The 14,892-nt window shown below is 36.7% G+C and overlaps 1 protein-coding gene across 1 annotated transcript in view; it reads right to left on the reverse strand.

Annotated features, from left to right (window-relative positions):
- Nucleotides 1-9,359, reverse strand: part of LOC105522843 (double-stranded RNA-binding protein Staufen homolog 2-like) — a 166,387-nt gene extending 157,028 nt beyond the window's left edge. The window contains exons 1-2 of the mRNA XM_011957437.1: nt 9,333-9,359; nt 7,024-7,084 (exon numbers count right to left, since the gene is read on the reverse strand). Of these exons, the coding sequence (XP_011812827.1) occupies nt 7,024-7,084; nt 9,333-9,359 (88 nt within the window). The remainder of the gene's footprint in view (nt 1-7,023; nt 7,085-9,332) is intronic.
- Between the last annotated feature and the right edge of the window lie 5,533 nt (nt 9,360-14,892).

Consider the following 14,892-nt stretch of genomic DNA (forward strand, 5'->3'; position numbering starts at 1 on the left):
AATCCTGTCTCTTAAAAACATACAAAAATTAGCCAGGTGTGGTGATGCATGCCTGTAGTCCAGCTGCTGGGGAGGCTGAGGTGGGAGGATGACTTAAGCCCAGGAGATGCAGGCTACAATGAGCCATGATTGTACCACTGCGCTCAGCCTAGCTAAGAGTGAGACCCTGTCTCAAAAAAAAAAAAAAAAAAAGGGTAGAACAGCATGTCCAAAAGGCTAGGGGACTGAATAATATATATTCGAATTTGTGTGTGTGTGTGTGTATATATATGTGTGTATAAAATGTATATACATTTATATACAAGTATATAAATTATATATCTAAATTCTGAGACAATATACACACACAAAAAAAATCGTAAGTTACTTACTTCAGGGTCAGCGTGGCCACTGCACTAATGAGGACAAAAAATACGGAAAGCTTTTTGCATTTTTAGTTTTTCCCCATTCAAAAACTCAAGTAAAAATAGAAAACGAACAATAAAATTAATGAAATAGTGGAATTTGAACTAAACTTCAACTAAATTCATTATCAAAAAAGAAATTGAAAGTAAAAAAGATAAAAGATTTCTACTTGTTACAGCATGGGAAATTAGATACTTTGAAGGGCTCTCCCACTATGAAACAACTGGTATTTCTTGTAAATTTGAACTAACACATATCATATTCCATTCCCAGAAACTCTTATACATGTGCACCGGTAGAAATGTTCAAAAATGTTCATAATATTGTTTATAATCACAAAATCCTGAAAATATTCCAACTGTGGACCAAGAGATGAACAGATAAATCATTACAGGATATTCACATAGTGGATGAAATACTTTATGTAACAAAATAAAATAATAATAAATTGCAATCTTAAATAGAGGGGACGGGGGTGAGGGGGGCACAGAATTCCAGAGGACAATACACCATATGATGCTATTTTTCTAAAGTTTAAAAAAAAAGCAAAATTAAATAAATACTGATAAGGACTCAAATTTATTTGATGAAATTATGAGGAATAAAGGGTGGGGCGACTACACATAAAATCCAGAGATAGTGGTTACTTCTGCTAGGGGAAGCATAGCCAATGGGGGATATGAATGAGGAAAACAAAGATGAAGGTATAGTAATGTCTAGTTCTTAAATTGGGCAGTGGGTTCACGGGTGTTTATTATCTTGCTTCATAACTTATATAAGTGTTAAATACGTTATGCATCAAACATTGCCTATTTTTCTTTAAAAATAATAGCAGTTAATGTTTCTTCACAAATTGTAATACACTTCAAGATTTTATAAAACTCCATCTTTCTAGACAAACTGAATGAGTAATTAGGAGCATTACCTTTGTTTTCTCCTTATGTTTATTGTACAGTTTCTTTGCTAACAGAGAAAAGCAATTAACTAGTTCTTAATACTTCGACTTTGAATTTCTGCAAGATATTTATCTGTGTTATCATTACGGTCTGCTCCTAATTTTGAAAATACTAATTTTAAACACATTTTGATCCCCATATACCTCTTAGAATACACAGTACATATTCTAAATTCCAGCATGCATTTCGGAAACTGAAATTTCATTCAGACTCTGGAAAACTATGTTTCTTCTTCTTTATGTTCAGAAAAGTTTCCTGAAGACTTCAGTATACGGATAATTCTGCTTCCCTAGCTGTTAAAACATAAAATTTATCGCCAGGTGTGGTGACTGATGCCTGTAATTCCAACACTTTGGGAGGCCAAGGTGGGTGGATCACGAGGTCAGGAGATTGTGACCATCCTGGCTAACACAATGAAATCCTATCTCTACTAAAAACACAAAAAATTAGCCTGGTGTGGTGGAGGACGCCTGTAGTCCCAGCTACTCGGGAGGTTGAGGCAGGAGAATGGCATGAACCCGGGAGGCGGAGCTTGCAGTGAGCTGAGATGGTGCCACTGCACTCCAGCCTGGGTGACAGAGCGAGACTCCATCTCAAAAAAAAAAGAAATGGGCCTACACTCTGTATACTCATGGCTAATTCCCTTCAGAATGGCAATAAGTCAGACTCCTGTCAGCGGCATGTGACAGTCTGTTTCCCCAACAGTTGGAAGTATCATTTTTAAATCCCTGACAATTTGCGTGGATCAGAAATTTCATAACATTTATCTTTAATCTGCATTTTCCTGATTGCTAAACACTTTTTCATGATTTCTTATCTGCTCTTTTTAATTGTCTTCTTAAGACCTCTGGCTATTGGGGTGTTTGCCTTTTTTAAAAAAATTGACTTTTATGTGTCCTTTGCATATATTCTATTTGTTGCTATGCTGCAATTTATGCTGTCATTTGCCTTTTTATTTTCTTATGCTGCTCCTTGAACTTGTTTCTAGCATTTATGTATATAAATCTATCTTTTTTACTTTATGGTTTCATTCTTTGTTCTTATGCTTACAAACACTACCATACTGCAATGAAAAAATGCATCCTAAAAATGCTCATTTAAAAAAAAAGTATCTGATATATTTTTCTGTGTAAAAATGAGTTAAGCAAGTTTAAAAAATCATAACAATTTAAATTCATTAAATCTTTCCTGAGAATATTTCAGAAAGGCATGTTATCTGTGCTAATCTGATTAAAAACTTACTTTCTAATTTCAGATTATTTTTCCTTTAAATCAATGGACCTTTACAGACAGACTCAACTGGTATGACTAAAACAGAGGCAAGCTTAACACTACCTCGAATCTTCCTTCCTAGATTCAGTAGGCAAGAAAGGAGAATTCTTGTCAATGTAATTTTTTAAAGACTACAGCTTCTCACCACTCAGGTGGGTCTAATATACAGCCATCAATGTAAAAGAAGGATGATATCATTCTGAAATACTTGGATCTTTCCTCCTGTGTTCAGGGGAGAAGGAGCAATTCTATCTGCAGTCTCAAATGGACAGCAATGAGAATGTGTATGTTCCCATTGCTCCCAATTGCTTCAGATAGGCCTCTATTTATGGGACCTTTGTTTGAAAGCAATCAGGTATTCAGGGACTGGGATGCCCAGTACAAGTAACCCACCAATCCTTCTAAATAAGACCACTAAAAGCTGGCTACATTCTTACATTTCTAACACATTATTTATGTCGAAATAAATAATTAAGTTGGATCACTCAGCTTTATATTTACATCCAATTGGCTTCAACTGTTTTGTCTCACTACAAAGTGGTTTCTACTATGGGAACCCCAAAGGGAATTTGTTCAGGGAATGCTCTCAAAACACTATTAAAGAAAGTACATATCAATCTATTACCTTAAAAGTCCAACACTTATACACCACCCTTCTATCCCCCACTCCCCAGCCCCAACAAAAAAATAATAAACACTAGAGGTTCTAAATATAGCACACAGCATTTCGGAAACCAGTAGGCAATCTACCCAATGTCATATCACTGGAACAGGGTAGCCTCCTGGTTTCAGGACGTTCAGTGTTTAATAATACAGGCATACGAAACAAAAGTGACAAAAATCTTGGTGAGTCAACTAAGATCCTAAAGAGGTCAATAAGAATGCTATCCCATCCCACAAGTCTTTGGTCATCTCTAATGAACTTAGAAGTGCCAGCATATTTCACAGGGGCTAAATAAAACTTTTTAAAAGGTTAACGGAAAAATATTTATGTGAAAAATGCTCCGGATAATCTTTTAGTGGGTGGATTCGGCACATTCCAGTGAATACCTTTGAGCTTAGTCCAATCTTGAATTTAGCTACAGTTCACCTTTAAGAAACTATGAACCTGTTTTTAAGTAAAAGCCTGTATTAATAAGAAACATGGAATGTGAATACAAAAAGAGATATTATCAGCTGAACTGTATCTAAATATTTTACAAAGTTTTCCAAGAGTCGTCAGTAGATCTTTAAAATTCATGATCTTTTTTTAAAAAAGTTAGTCATTCATCTGTAAAAACCTAGTTTTTTATGTGTATACCAAGCACAAAATTGCCCCATGCTAAACTTAACATAAACCTCACATTACAGAGTTATGTGTTCCTATACTTCAACATAACTATTACAGTGATTCAAAGGACAAAAACACACTTAGAATAGTCTACCTTCTGCTGCATTTCAGTGCAATGAAGAAAGCCTGAGCAGCACCCAAAAATTAGGTCCATATTTTAAATCTGTAGGCAATCAAGCAAGGAAAATAAATTGAGAAACCAGGCTATGTAATCACAATCACTTGCAAAACCATTTAAACTATTTTCTAGTTGTAATTGTTAGCAGTTTCCTATGACTGCAGTCTTTTAAAAAATATCTTCCGCTTCAAAAATTAAATGCACATGTACATTAATGTATTTTGTCTACTTATAGTTAGGTGCTAGCTATGCCAGATTAAAATTCCTTCTTTCCCCTTTCCAATTCTGCATTCCCTTCTTTTCATTTTTGTACATTATGGTTCCAAGCTAATTTCGTATTATTTATCCAAATAATGGGTGGCTAAAAATTTGATCTTTAAAACTACAATTTTGAAGCAATGTAGAGTTTAACAAAACAAACAAACAAAAAACCACAGTGAGCTTGCCATTTCACGATGATAGTGTTTTTCACAAAGTAATATGTTACCTTTTCAGATGTTATTCAAGGATGGTTAATCATTTTATAAATGTTACATAATTAAAGATTCTCAACATTATAAATTAGTATGCATAACTCTTAACAGAGAAAATTGAATAATAAGATGTAAATTGAGTTGTTCAAGGTCAGACAGTATGTCAGTGAGGCTGCCAGCACTGGCAATCTCAAATTCCTGTCTTCCCCCACATGTGCCATGCTCTAACCTTTGCCTGCAAAATGCTAACTCTGGTATTCTTCACAGGACAGAAATCATTTAGAATACAATTTCAAACTTAAGAAACTGATTAAGAAGTTAACCTAAATATTACCATAATATATGAATTTAAATTAATTTTCAGCTAATTGGTCCATCATCTGAATGATCAATTCATAAGCACAGCCCAACTTCTTCCTAATGTTGTATTTAAGTGCCATTTAAGGGGACTCAGGTTTCACTTGTGAGAACTAACCCTTGGGGAATGAAATAGCTACTTTTCAGAGCTGGGCTGCCCTTATCCTCTATGGTAACCTGAGGAAGAGACAATCCAGTGTTCATTCGAAGAACTCTTAGAGCAGCTTTCTCATCTCCTTACAGCTGGGAAGGGATAACAGAACATTTTTATTTCAAAGGCTTAATCTGAACCATTGTAGACCAGGAATTCCTAAAGCATTAACCGTCCGGTTAAGTTTTAAGCTGGCTTCAAATAGTTTTCTCACTTCTAACTTTAATGTCTCAAGCAAACCTGTTATGCATTCTTACATATTTCTGATCACTTAAACTGGCCTCTTTGTGATATTCCTTCCCATATATGCACAGGAAAGAAGTATCCCCCACTTGTCATCCCATGAGATGTATCCCTTAGCAAGTTAAAAAAAAAAACAAAACATAAAACTAGGGGCCAAAACATCACTGTTTAATGATGGAGCTTGCAGGTTATCTATAAAGAGATTTCATGTTAAAATTGTCAAGTTAATAACTAATTGAAATACATAATGTTTATATTCTTTGAAAAAATATTCAGTGCCAAAATGTAATTATTCAATAATAAGCTATATATTCTTGCTCACCATATGTATGCACAAAACATCTGACAGACAAAAGTATAAGAATGGAATTTCTGGCAAGCCTACAAAGAATAGTATCATTTTTATAAAAGAAAAGAGGGAGGAGGCATGGAAGGAAATCAACATTCATTAAGTGCTTACTAGGAAACAGGTACTGTGCTAAGTACTTTACATAAAACTGCAATCAATTTCATGTTGATTACATTCCGTCACCAAATCATTATAAACCAATATATTCAAACATCAAATGAACTGAACACAAACTCTAGGAACCCTGAACTGATTCCATTTTTTCCTTCGGCTATGTGCTAAGGCCATCATATTTATCACCACTATTTATATAGGCCAAGGGCTCCAAAGCACATTAATTTAAATTATTCCCAGAAAACAACCCCAAAATGCCATTACCTCACTGAAATATTCTTTTCAAGAGGCTAGTTTTGATAATCCAAGAATTCAATTCTTATGAGCATATTTTGATAAGAATTTGTTACTAATTTCATTATACATCAACAGATGAGCCTCTAATATCAAAGATTAAAACCATGGATTACGATAATTCACAGATTTAAGCTTTTTCAGTGTCCAGAGGTTATAAAGAAGACAGATAGGGTGGAAATGGGATAGACTGGGTGTTTTCATTAGCCAAATGTTTTGATTCACTGATTTACAGTAAAATGGTCACTTCAGTGAAATAGATGCTTTTCAAGAAGTGAGGGAGAGTATTAAGGAAAAATGTCTAAATGTCCAATGCAAAATATCTTGATCACATACATTTGAAAAAAATCTGTAAACTGAAACTGTTTTTTAAGTGTTTGACAATACTGTAAGTGGAACAAAATTAACCAATTTTATTCTTACATTTCTGACATTTCACTTAGTGACCTTAATAAAATATTAAACTTTTAATGACTCGGCAAAACGCAAAAAAATGCTTAGGCAATGTTAAGTGAAAACACAATAAAATTTTATGCGTATCATAATTATATATAAATTTGGGTGCATACAAAAATAATTGGGAACTTTGAAAGTTGATTTGATAGCATAATCAGCTTACAGAGAATTACTTATTTTTCTTATGAAAATTATTTTTGTATTATTTTTTATATTTCTATATTTTTTATAATGTTGTTTCAGTAAAAATGGCAACTTTAAAAAGGCATGTGATCATTAAATGGCACTCTGTTTGCAATGGTATAACTGTGTTAAGTGTATCTATGTCTCAGTTTTCCAGCTATTCTGTCAGTTCCAGGAAAGCAAACGCCAGGACTCTTTTGTACCCTCCACAATACTTAACACAGTCTCTCAGATCTAGATAGACCCAACCAATCCCAGTGACAGCTAGTCACTGAGCCACTGATGAACACCAAGTGCAGATAACATAAAAATGAGAACTTACTATTATTTGTTGGTTCAGGAAACCCAGGCTTTGGACCACTCCATCCTTTGTTTTCCCCTGTCTGAAAGATTAAATCAAATCAGAGGAACAGGCTTATTAAAAAAGGAGAAAAAAAAGGTGACTAATCAATTAAGCAAAGGCAAAGTCCTCTCACATGGTTATTCTGCATATTCTATCTCTGACCCTGGGATGACGGCTACAAAAGAAACTAACATGAAAGATATAATTCCTCTTCTGCACCTAAATCTACTTCTTATGTCCTTCTGTTTTTGTCTGATCATGTAAATTTATAATGCAAGGCATAAATAAAGCCAATATTCAATATATGTATTATATAGAATATAAGCTCTAGCTAGGTGATGAAAAAACAAATCTTTTTTTTGAGACAGAATCTCATTCTGTCATCCAGGCTGGAGTGCAATGGCTTGGTCTCGGCTCATTGCAACCTCTGCCTCCCAGGTTCAAGGATTCTCCTGCCTCAGCCTCCTGAGTAGCTGGGATTAGAAGTGCCTGCCACAATGCCCGGCTAATTTTTGTATTTTTAGTAGAGATGGGGTTTCACCATGTTGGCCAGGCTGGTCTCAAACTCCTGACCTCAAATGATTTGCCCGCCTTGGCCTCCCAAAGTGCTGGGATTACAAGCGTGAGCCACCACACCTGGCCAAAAAGTAAATCTTATTAAAATAGTAAATAATCATCGCCACAAATGCTTAAGTGACCAAAAGAGCTTTTGTATGATTCCTGAGGTCAAATTAACAATCTAACAATCAAACATTTCTATGAACAAAAATGTTACTATGTCCACCTAGAAAAGTCCTACGGTAAGGGTCACCAAATACTGCCAATGACATATACAAAAAAATTGAAAACTAAGTCCTAACTTTAAGCAAAACATGTAATATTCTGACTTTTGCCAAATGCTTAGTGTTTGGCATAAAATGCATTCTGAAATATATATGCTTTGTAGTAGTAAGTATTCAAATCAAATTAATAAGTGACTTTAGTTATATTATATTTCTGTACAGCTGGTAACTTATCTCTTATGATGATCAGCATTTTATATTTATGTTAATGGTCAAAGGTAAAATAGATAATTAAGCCTAGATACAAACACAAAATACAATTGCTGCAAATAGTTTACCCATGTTCATTTTTTTAAAAAAGTTGTTCTTATTGAACTCATTCCTTTTTAATTATATGTTTTAGGGTGACAAGGAAAGATATAGTGGCAGACAGCAGAAGCAAAACCGAAAATAAAGAATCCTGAAGAGTAAGTTGACAGTATGTTAGAAACAACCAGCAGCTTCATATGAACTAGGGAGCATCTCTTTCTCTAATTAGCTCGTTTATCTCTTTAAAACACAAATTCCTGTCTTCAACCACATTTACCATCCTGAGAGATTGCTGCTATAACCTTTGACTGCAAAATGTTAACACAGGCATCCTTCACAAGAGAGAAATTACTATGTAATAAAATAGACTGATAGTAGTAATAGCTAAAAGCTAACACTTAAGATTTAAAAGTGTGGTTGCTAACGTGCTAAGTGTTTTGCATAAATATGGATTATCTCATTTTCTATTCTCACAAAAATTTGGTAAGATAAGTGATATTAACATTCAATTTTACAGACAAGCAAACTAGGGTTAGAGTTCCTGTAATTACTGTGAGGTCACACAGATAATATGCGCAAGTGCCAGGATGTCAAACTATGTCTTTTAACTAGAGGAGAGTAATCATGCTACCTTTGTACTATCATTATCAGGAGAGAAAAAAGAGCTAAAGGAAGGAATGAACAAAAAAGTTACAGATTAAGTAAAACTGTGCCATCTAAGAATGAAAAGAAAAACAGTGAGATGAAGAACAGAGTTTGGAACTATTAAGAAGAATGCTCTAAAGGTATGGCCCGGATGGAAAGGACTACGGCAAAAACAAATGAGAGAAAACAGAACTAGACAGTTCCAAGGGATGAAAGAAATTTAAAAGATTTTGAAAAGCAGCTAAAGTCATTATTCACATGAAAACCTGGTGAACAGAAAGAAACAAAGCATGTTCAATTTTTCTTTTACATTCCTACCTTACTTTTAATTTTATTCATACCTCCAAAACATAGCCTGTATTTATCAAAGTGCTGGCAACTATTTAGGTTCTCAGAGAAGTAATTATGTTTCAAGAATCCTGGAGCAGTTCTACAATTAGACACAGGATTCTAGTCTTCCAAACAAGTTTTTCATTTTTAATTAGTGGAATTAATAAAATCTGTTTTATTCGACTAAACTAATTTCTTCTATCCTTACATTGTTTATGTTACCTTAATACTGTACAACTGGCTGGACATGGTAACTCAAGCCTGTAATCCCAGCACTTTGGGAAGCCGAGGCAAGCGGCTCACCTGAGGTCGGGAGTTCGAGACCAGCCTGACCAACATGAAGAAACCCTGTCTCTACTAAAAGTACAAAATTAGCCAGGCATGTTGGCACATGCCTTTAATCCCAGCTACCCGGGAGGCTGAGGCAGGAGAATCGCTTGAACCCGGGAGGCGGAGGTTGCAATGAGCTGAGATCATGCCACTGTACACCAGCCTGGGCAACAACAGTGAAACTCCATCTCAAAAAATATATATATTATACAATTTATCCAGTAGGTAACATTTGATTTTCACCTGAGAGCTATGCTTAATTTCAAAATTTCTTTCTGTTAAAGATCATTGTTTGAAGAGTAAGGGAAAGAGGTCAGGAGAGATGAGGTCAAAGTAATTACTACAAGAATTTCTCTCTTGGAAAGGAGAAACCCAGCAGGCACAAAGTACAGTTCATCTCCTGATCCTTACTTTCTGTATTTCTTCTATTGTACCCCTCAGACACAAACGAGAGATAGAAAAGGAGATGATATGGTTTGGCTCTGTGACCCCACCCAAATCTCACCTTGAATTGTAATAATCCCCACATGTCAAGGGTGGGACCAGGTAGAGATAACTGAATCAAGTGGGTGGTTCCCTCATGTTACTCTCTTGGTGGTGAATGAGTCTGACAAGTTCTGATGGCTTTATAAGGGGCTTCCCCTTTTACCTGGCACTCATTTCTCTCTCCTGCTGCCCTGTGAAGAGGTGCCTTTTGGCACAATTGTAAGTTTCCTGAGGCCTCCCCAGCCAGCCCCGCAGAACTGTGAGTCAATTAAACCTCTTCGTTTATAAATTACCCAATCTCTAGCAGTTCTTTATAGCAAACTAATATAGGAGACAACAGCAGGAGGTAAGTCAAAGTCTGAAAATTGGAAAGCAGATGAACAAGTTGTAGTTAGCTTAGCAGATGTGAGTAACTGAAACCTAACCTGCAGAGGAAAAAGCCAACAAAGAGCTAACAGTAAGGTGATGTGTCACCCAGAATCCTAGAAAGCCTCGAGAATTAGGAGTACACCTGGTAGATGAATCCTGGAAGGGGCTGAAACAGAAAGACTGTCTGGAAGTCTTTTCAAGGTATTATGAAATCTCCCTATCACCTCTTTGACCTCAAGCAGCCAGGTGCCCACTCCTTCCTAATAAGGGTTTCCTGTTGGAAAAGGCTAAAACAGAGAGGCGCTGGATACCAGGCATAGTTGAGGGTGAAATCCGTGTGTCACCCTGCAAATAAGGAGATGGAGTTCCAAGGTTTCATACTGAAAAATAAGATTCCGAGCCTCTTTTCTCATTTCCTCCTCAGAAGATACATCCAGGGTTCCAACCCACAAGGAACAAAAAGATAATGAGGAGAACAGAAGGAAAAAAATGCAACAACAACAACAACAAAAATTCCTCAGGCACATAACAGAAACACTACACCCATTAAACAAGAATAGGAAGCCATAAAAAGGAATATTCTGAGAATGAGGAAGAACTCTGGGAAATCAAAAATATAATAGCTGAAATGAAAATTTCAGAGAGGGACTGGAAAACAAACTTGAGGAACTCTTCCTAGAAAACAGAACAACAACAAAAACAGAAATGGAGGGAGAAAAGAAAAATCACAAGACCATCCATAAGATTAACAGCATCCCAGAGATAAATAACAGCAAAAATAAAAGGAGAGAAATTATTAAAGAAATAATGTAAGAAATTTCTCAGTTCCAAAGTATATGAATTTCTAGATTAAAACTCAAATGTTCAACATAATTTATCAAATACACATATAAAATACACATATCTCAGAACCCCTGAGAAAATAAAAAGTCAGAAAAGCATTGAGAGGGAGGAGAAGGGTAAAAGTTTCATATACAGGCTGAAGAGTCGGGTGTTGAAATTTTAACAGTAATGGTGGGATGCACAAGACAAGGGTGTGATGCCTTCCCAACTCTGTGAAAATTTTCTTCCAATTTAGAATTACATCTTAGAAAAAAACTATTAAGTGTGTGGGAAATATAAAGAAATTTCAGACTACAGGATCTCAAAAAAACGTTTACTTCCCATGTATCCTTCACAAGGTCCTAAAGTATGAACTCTATCAAAACAAGAAAGTAAACCAAGAACAAGGGAAACTGTCCAAAAAACAGTCAACTCAACAAAGGACAGAGGCCAAAGAAATTTCAGGATAATGGTGAAGAGAAGAACTTAAACACCAGCTCTGAAGCAGGCCTCTCCATCAATCTGCAATACAAGAAGAGGATGAAGAGCTCTAAGGGTTGGGTAGGGTGGAGGTTGGGAAAGGAACGAAAAAAACTGCATGATCTGTTTCAGTGGTAAAGACTTTGGGGATAGAAAGATGTAGAAAAGTGTATGTGTGGAGTATATACCAGAGTTAAATCCTCATTTTCCACAGTAGAAAGTACATTTAATATTTTCACTTTTATATTACTTCTCATAATATTTAAACATGAGAAACCAAGAGATAGCACAAACTACCGATAGTGGTAAATAATAAAATAAATAGTTACAACAGGTGGTAAAGTGGTTGCCTCTGGCAAAGGGGAAGCAGAAATGGCCAGTGGCAAGGAAGGAGAACAGGATATTTTGGTGTTTTAAATTATAAACCTTGAGTTTTTACACTATTAATCTTGTATAAATTCTGCCTTTTTTCATATATGTATTACTTTGAGTATGAGTACTACTTCGATGAATATAATGATCAAATACAAAAAAGAATAGTCATGTCTTGACTTACAACAAACTCCAAGATATTAAGAAAAACTCTTAAGATATCTGAATGAAGAAAATCAAGATGCAAGAACGGCATATAAAAAAGAGGTGAAGAGAGTATTCCATTTTTCCTTAGAATCTAGAAACATAACAGTGACAAAGAACCAATCTGAAAAAAACAATTGCAACTTTTCTTGAACCCTTTAGAGACCTGAGATTATAAGGTAAACAAGCAAAATGAATTCTAGAGAGTAATAAATCCTTCTGGGAGAGATAGGACTCACAAAAATGTTACAGCTTTGGCAGGGCAGGGATAGCAGAGATGACTGCCATGAAAGCAAGTAAGAAGAAACTAGATGAAATGTTAAATTTTTAAAGCCTGAGTATGAGCTAGCATGACAGTTTAGAAAAACTGGGAGCTCCAGACAGCAGCTCTTTTCCACTGTCCTGCCCTGGATTCTCAGGGGGACAACTGGGGGTACAGCTGCAGACCAGAGAGAGCCCAACTTGGTGCAGGAATGCAGCTAGTTAGTGGCTGCACTGAGGGACAAGCACAGAACCTTGCCACTTCTCTAGGCCATTGTCCAACACAAAACAAAAAATTTAAGCCACTGGAGAAAGGGTTGAAACAAATCCTATATGCCTTTGGGGCAAAGGTAGGAAATTCTCTGGTCCTAAGAGCTCAGTAAAGCTTCACTGCTTCTGAAGAAGGATTAAAAGAAAAGCTATACGCTCCTGGGGGAAAAAAAAGATAGAAAATCTACTTGAGAGTAAGACACTACAGCAGTATAAAGCAGAGGTCTGCAAATGCTGGGAAATGTACAGGAAACTCTCTCATGCCCAAAGTGCCCACAAATCCAAGACAACGTTTGGTTACCACAGAGAAGAGAGCAAAAACAGAAAGATCCACCTCTAAGACCCAGGCTCACAGAGTCTGCCAGAAAATGAAGCTGTACAAAAAAATCAAGAACTATGACACCCACCACAATCCCAGGATTAAATAATAAATAACAGCAGTCTACTACAGAGCCCAAAGAGAGATAACCCCCATGCCATGACACAGCAAAGAAGAGACCTCTAAACCTGAGGGCAGAGCAGAGAAACTATGAAAAAACCCTCTCAAAACCTCACATTACACAAAGCACAGAAAACAGAATATGACTACTGAAGGAATTTGCAGTTAACAGTGACTATGGCAATAACAAAACCCAAAATGAATTCAGTAAATAACTAGACTTATGCAACCCTCCATCCAAAAAGTCTGAGAGAGAGACAAATGCTGACTTCTCAACAAATACTATTTGACTTAGCCTCTACTATTTTTCTGTCAAAAGGCCCAACACTCATTCAAAACTAATGAAATACCCAAAACTGTAACAAGAAATAAACCACTGCCAAAACATAAGAAAGTCAACAAAACAGGGCCCAGGGATGACCCTGATGCTAGACCTTTCAGAAAGGTATTTTACAACACCTATGATTCACAGGTTGAAAGACCTACTGGAAAAAGCAGACAATATACATAAACATATGGGGAATTTCGGCACAAAAATAGAAACCACAGAACAAAAAAAAAGGAAATCTTAAGGAAAAATATTAGAGATCAAAACACTGATGTCATTATAAATAATGCATTAATTCAGACTGCACACAGCTGAAGAAATATTGTTGAACTTGTAGATAAATAAATAGAAATTACTCAAACTGTTTAACAAAGAAAAAAGAGTGGGGAAAAAAGAAACAAAAAAATCCTAGAACTATAAGACAATACCAATGGTCTAATGAATGTATAAATGGAAACTCCAAGGAAAAGAGAGAGAAAACAAGGAATAAAATATATTTTAAAAGATAATAGCTAAGAACTTGTCAAAATAACTGAAAGACATCAAATCACAGATGCAAAATGCTCAGAGAACCCTATAAGAATAAGGAGGATGAGGATAAGGAAGGAGGAGGAGCAGGAGGAGGAAGAGGAAGAGGAGGAGGATAAAGAAGACAAGGAAAAGGACAAGGGAAGATGAAGGAGGACGGAGGAGGAAGAATAAGGAGAAGGAAGGGGGAAGAAGAGAGAAGAACAATAGTGAAGGAAGAGGAGGAGAAGGAATAAACAGGAGATAGAAGGAAGAGGAGAGACCACGCCCAAGATGGCCGAATAGGAACAGCTCCAGCCTCCAGCTCTCAGCGTGAGTGACACAGAAGACAGGTGATTTCTGCATTTTCAACTGAGGTACCGGGTTCATCTCACCAGGGCGTGTCGGACAGTTGGCACTGGTCCGCGGGTGCTGCCCGACCAGCAAGAGCTGAAGCAGAGCGTGGCATCACCTCACTTGGGAGGCGCAAGGGGGAAGGGAATTCCTTTTCCTGGCCAAAGGAAATTGAGAATACAACACCTGGAAAACTGAGTAACTCCCACACTAATACTGCACTTTACCAAGGGTCTTAGCAAATGGCACACCAGGAGATTATATCCCCCACCTGGCCCAAAGGGTACCACGCCCACAGAGACTCCCTCATTTCTAGCACAGCAGTCTGAGATCTAACTGCAAGGCGGCAGCAAGGCTGGGGGAGGGGCGCCTGCCACTGCTGAGGGTTAAGTAGGTAAACAAAGCCACCAGGAAGCTCGAATTGGGTGGAGCCCATCACAGCTCAAGGAGACCTGCCTGCCTCTATAGACTCCACCTCTGGGGACAGGGCATAGCTAAACAAAAAGCAGCAGAAACCTCCACAGAGGTAAATGTCCCTGTCTGACAGCTTTGAAGAGAGC

Source organism: Colobus angolensis, unplaced genomic scaffold, assembly GCF_000951035.1.
Source record: "Colobus angolensis palliatus isolate OR3802 unplaced genomic scaffold, Cang.pa_1.0 Scaffold440, whole genome shotgun sequence".
Classification (NCBI taxonomy): domain Eukaryota; kingdom Metazoa; phylum Chordata; class Mammalia; order Primates; family Cercopithecidae; genus Colobus; species Colobus angolensis.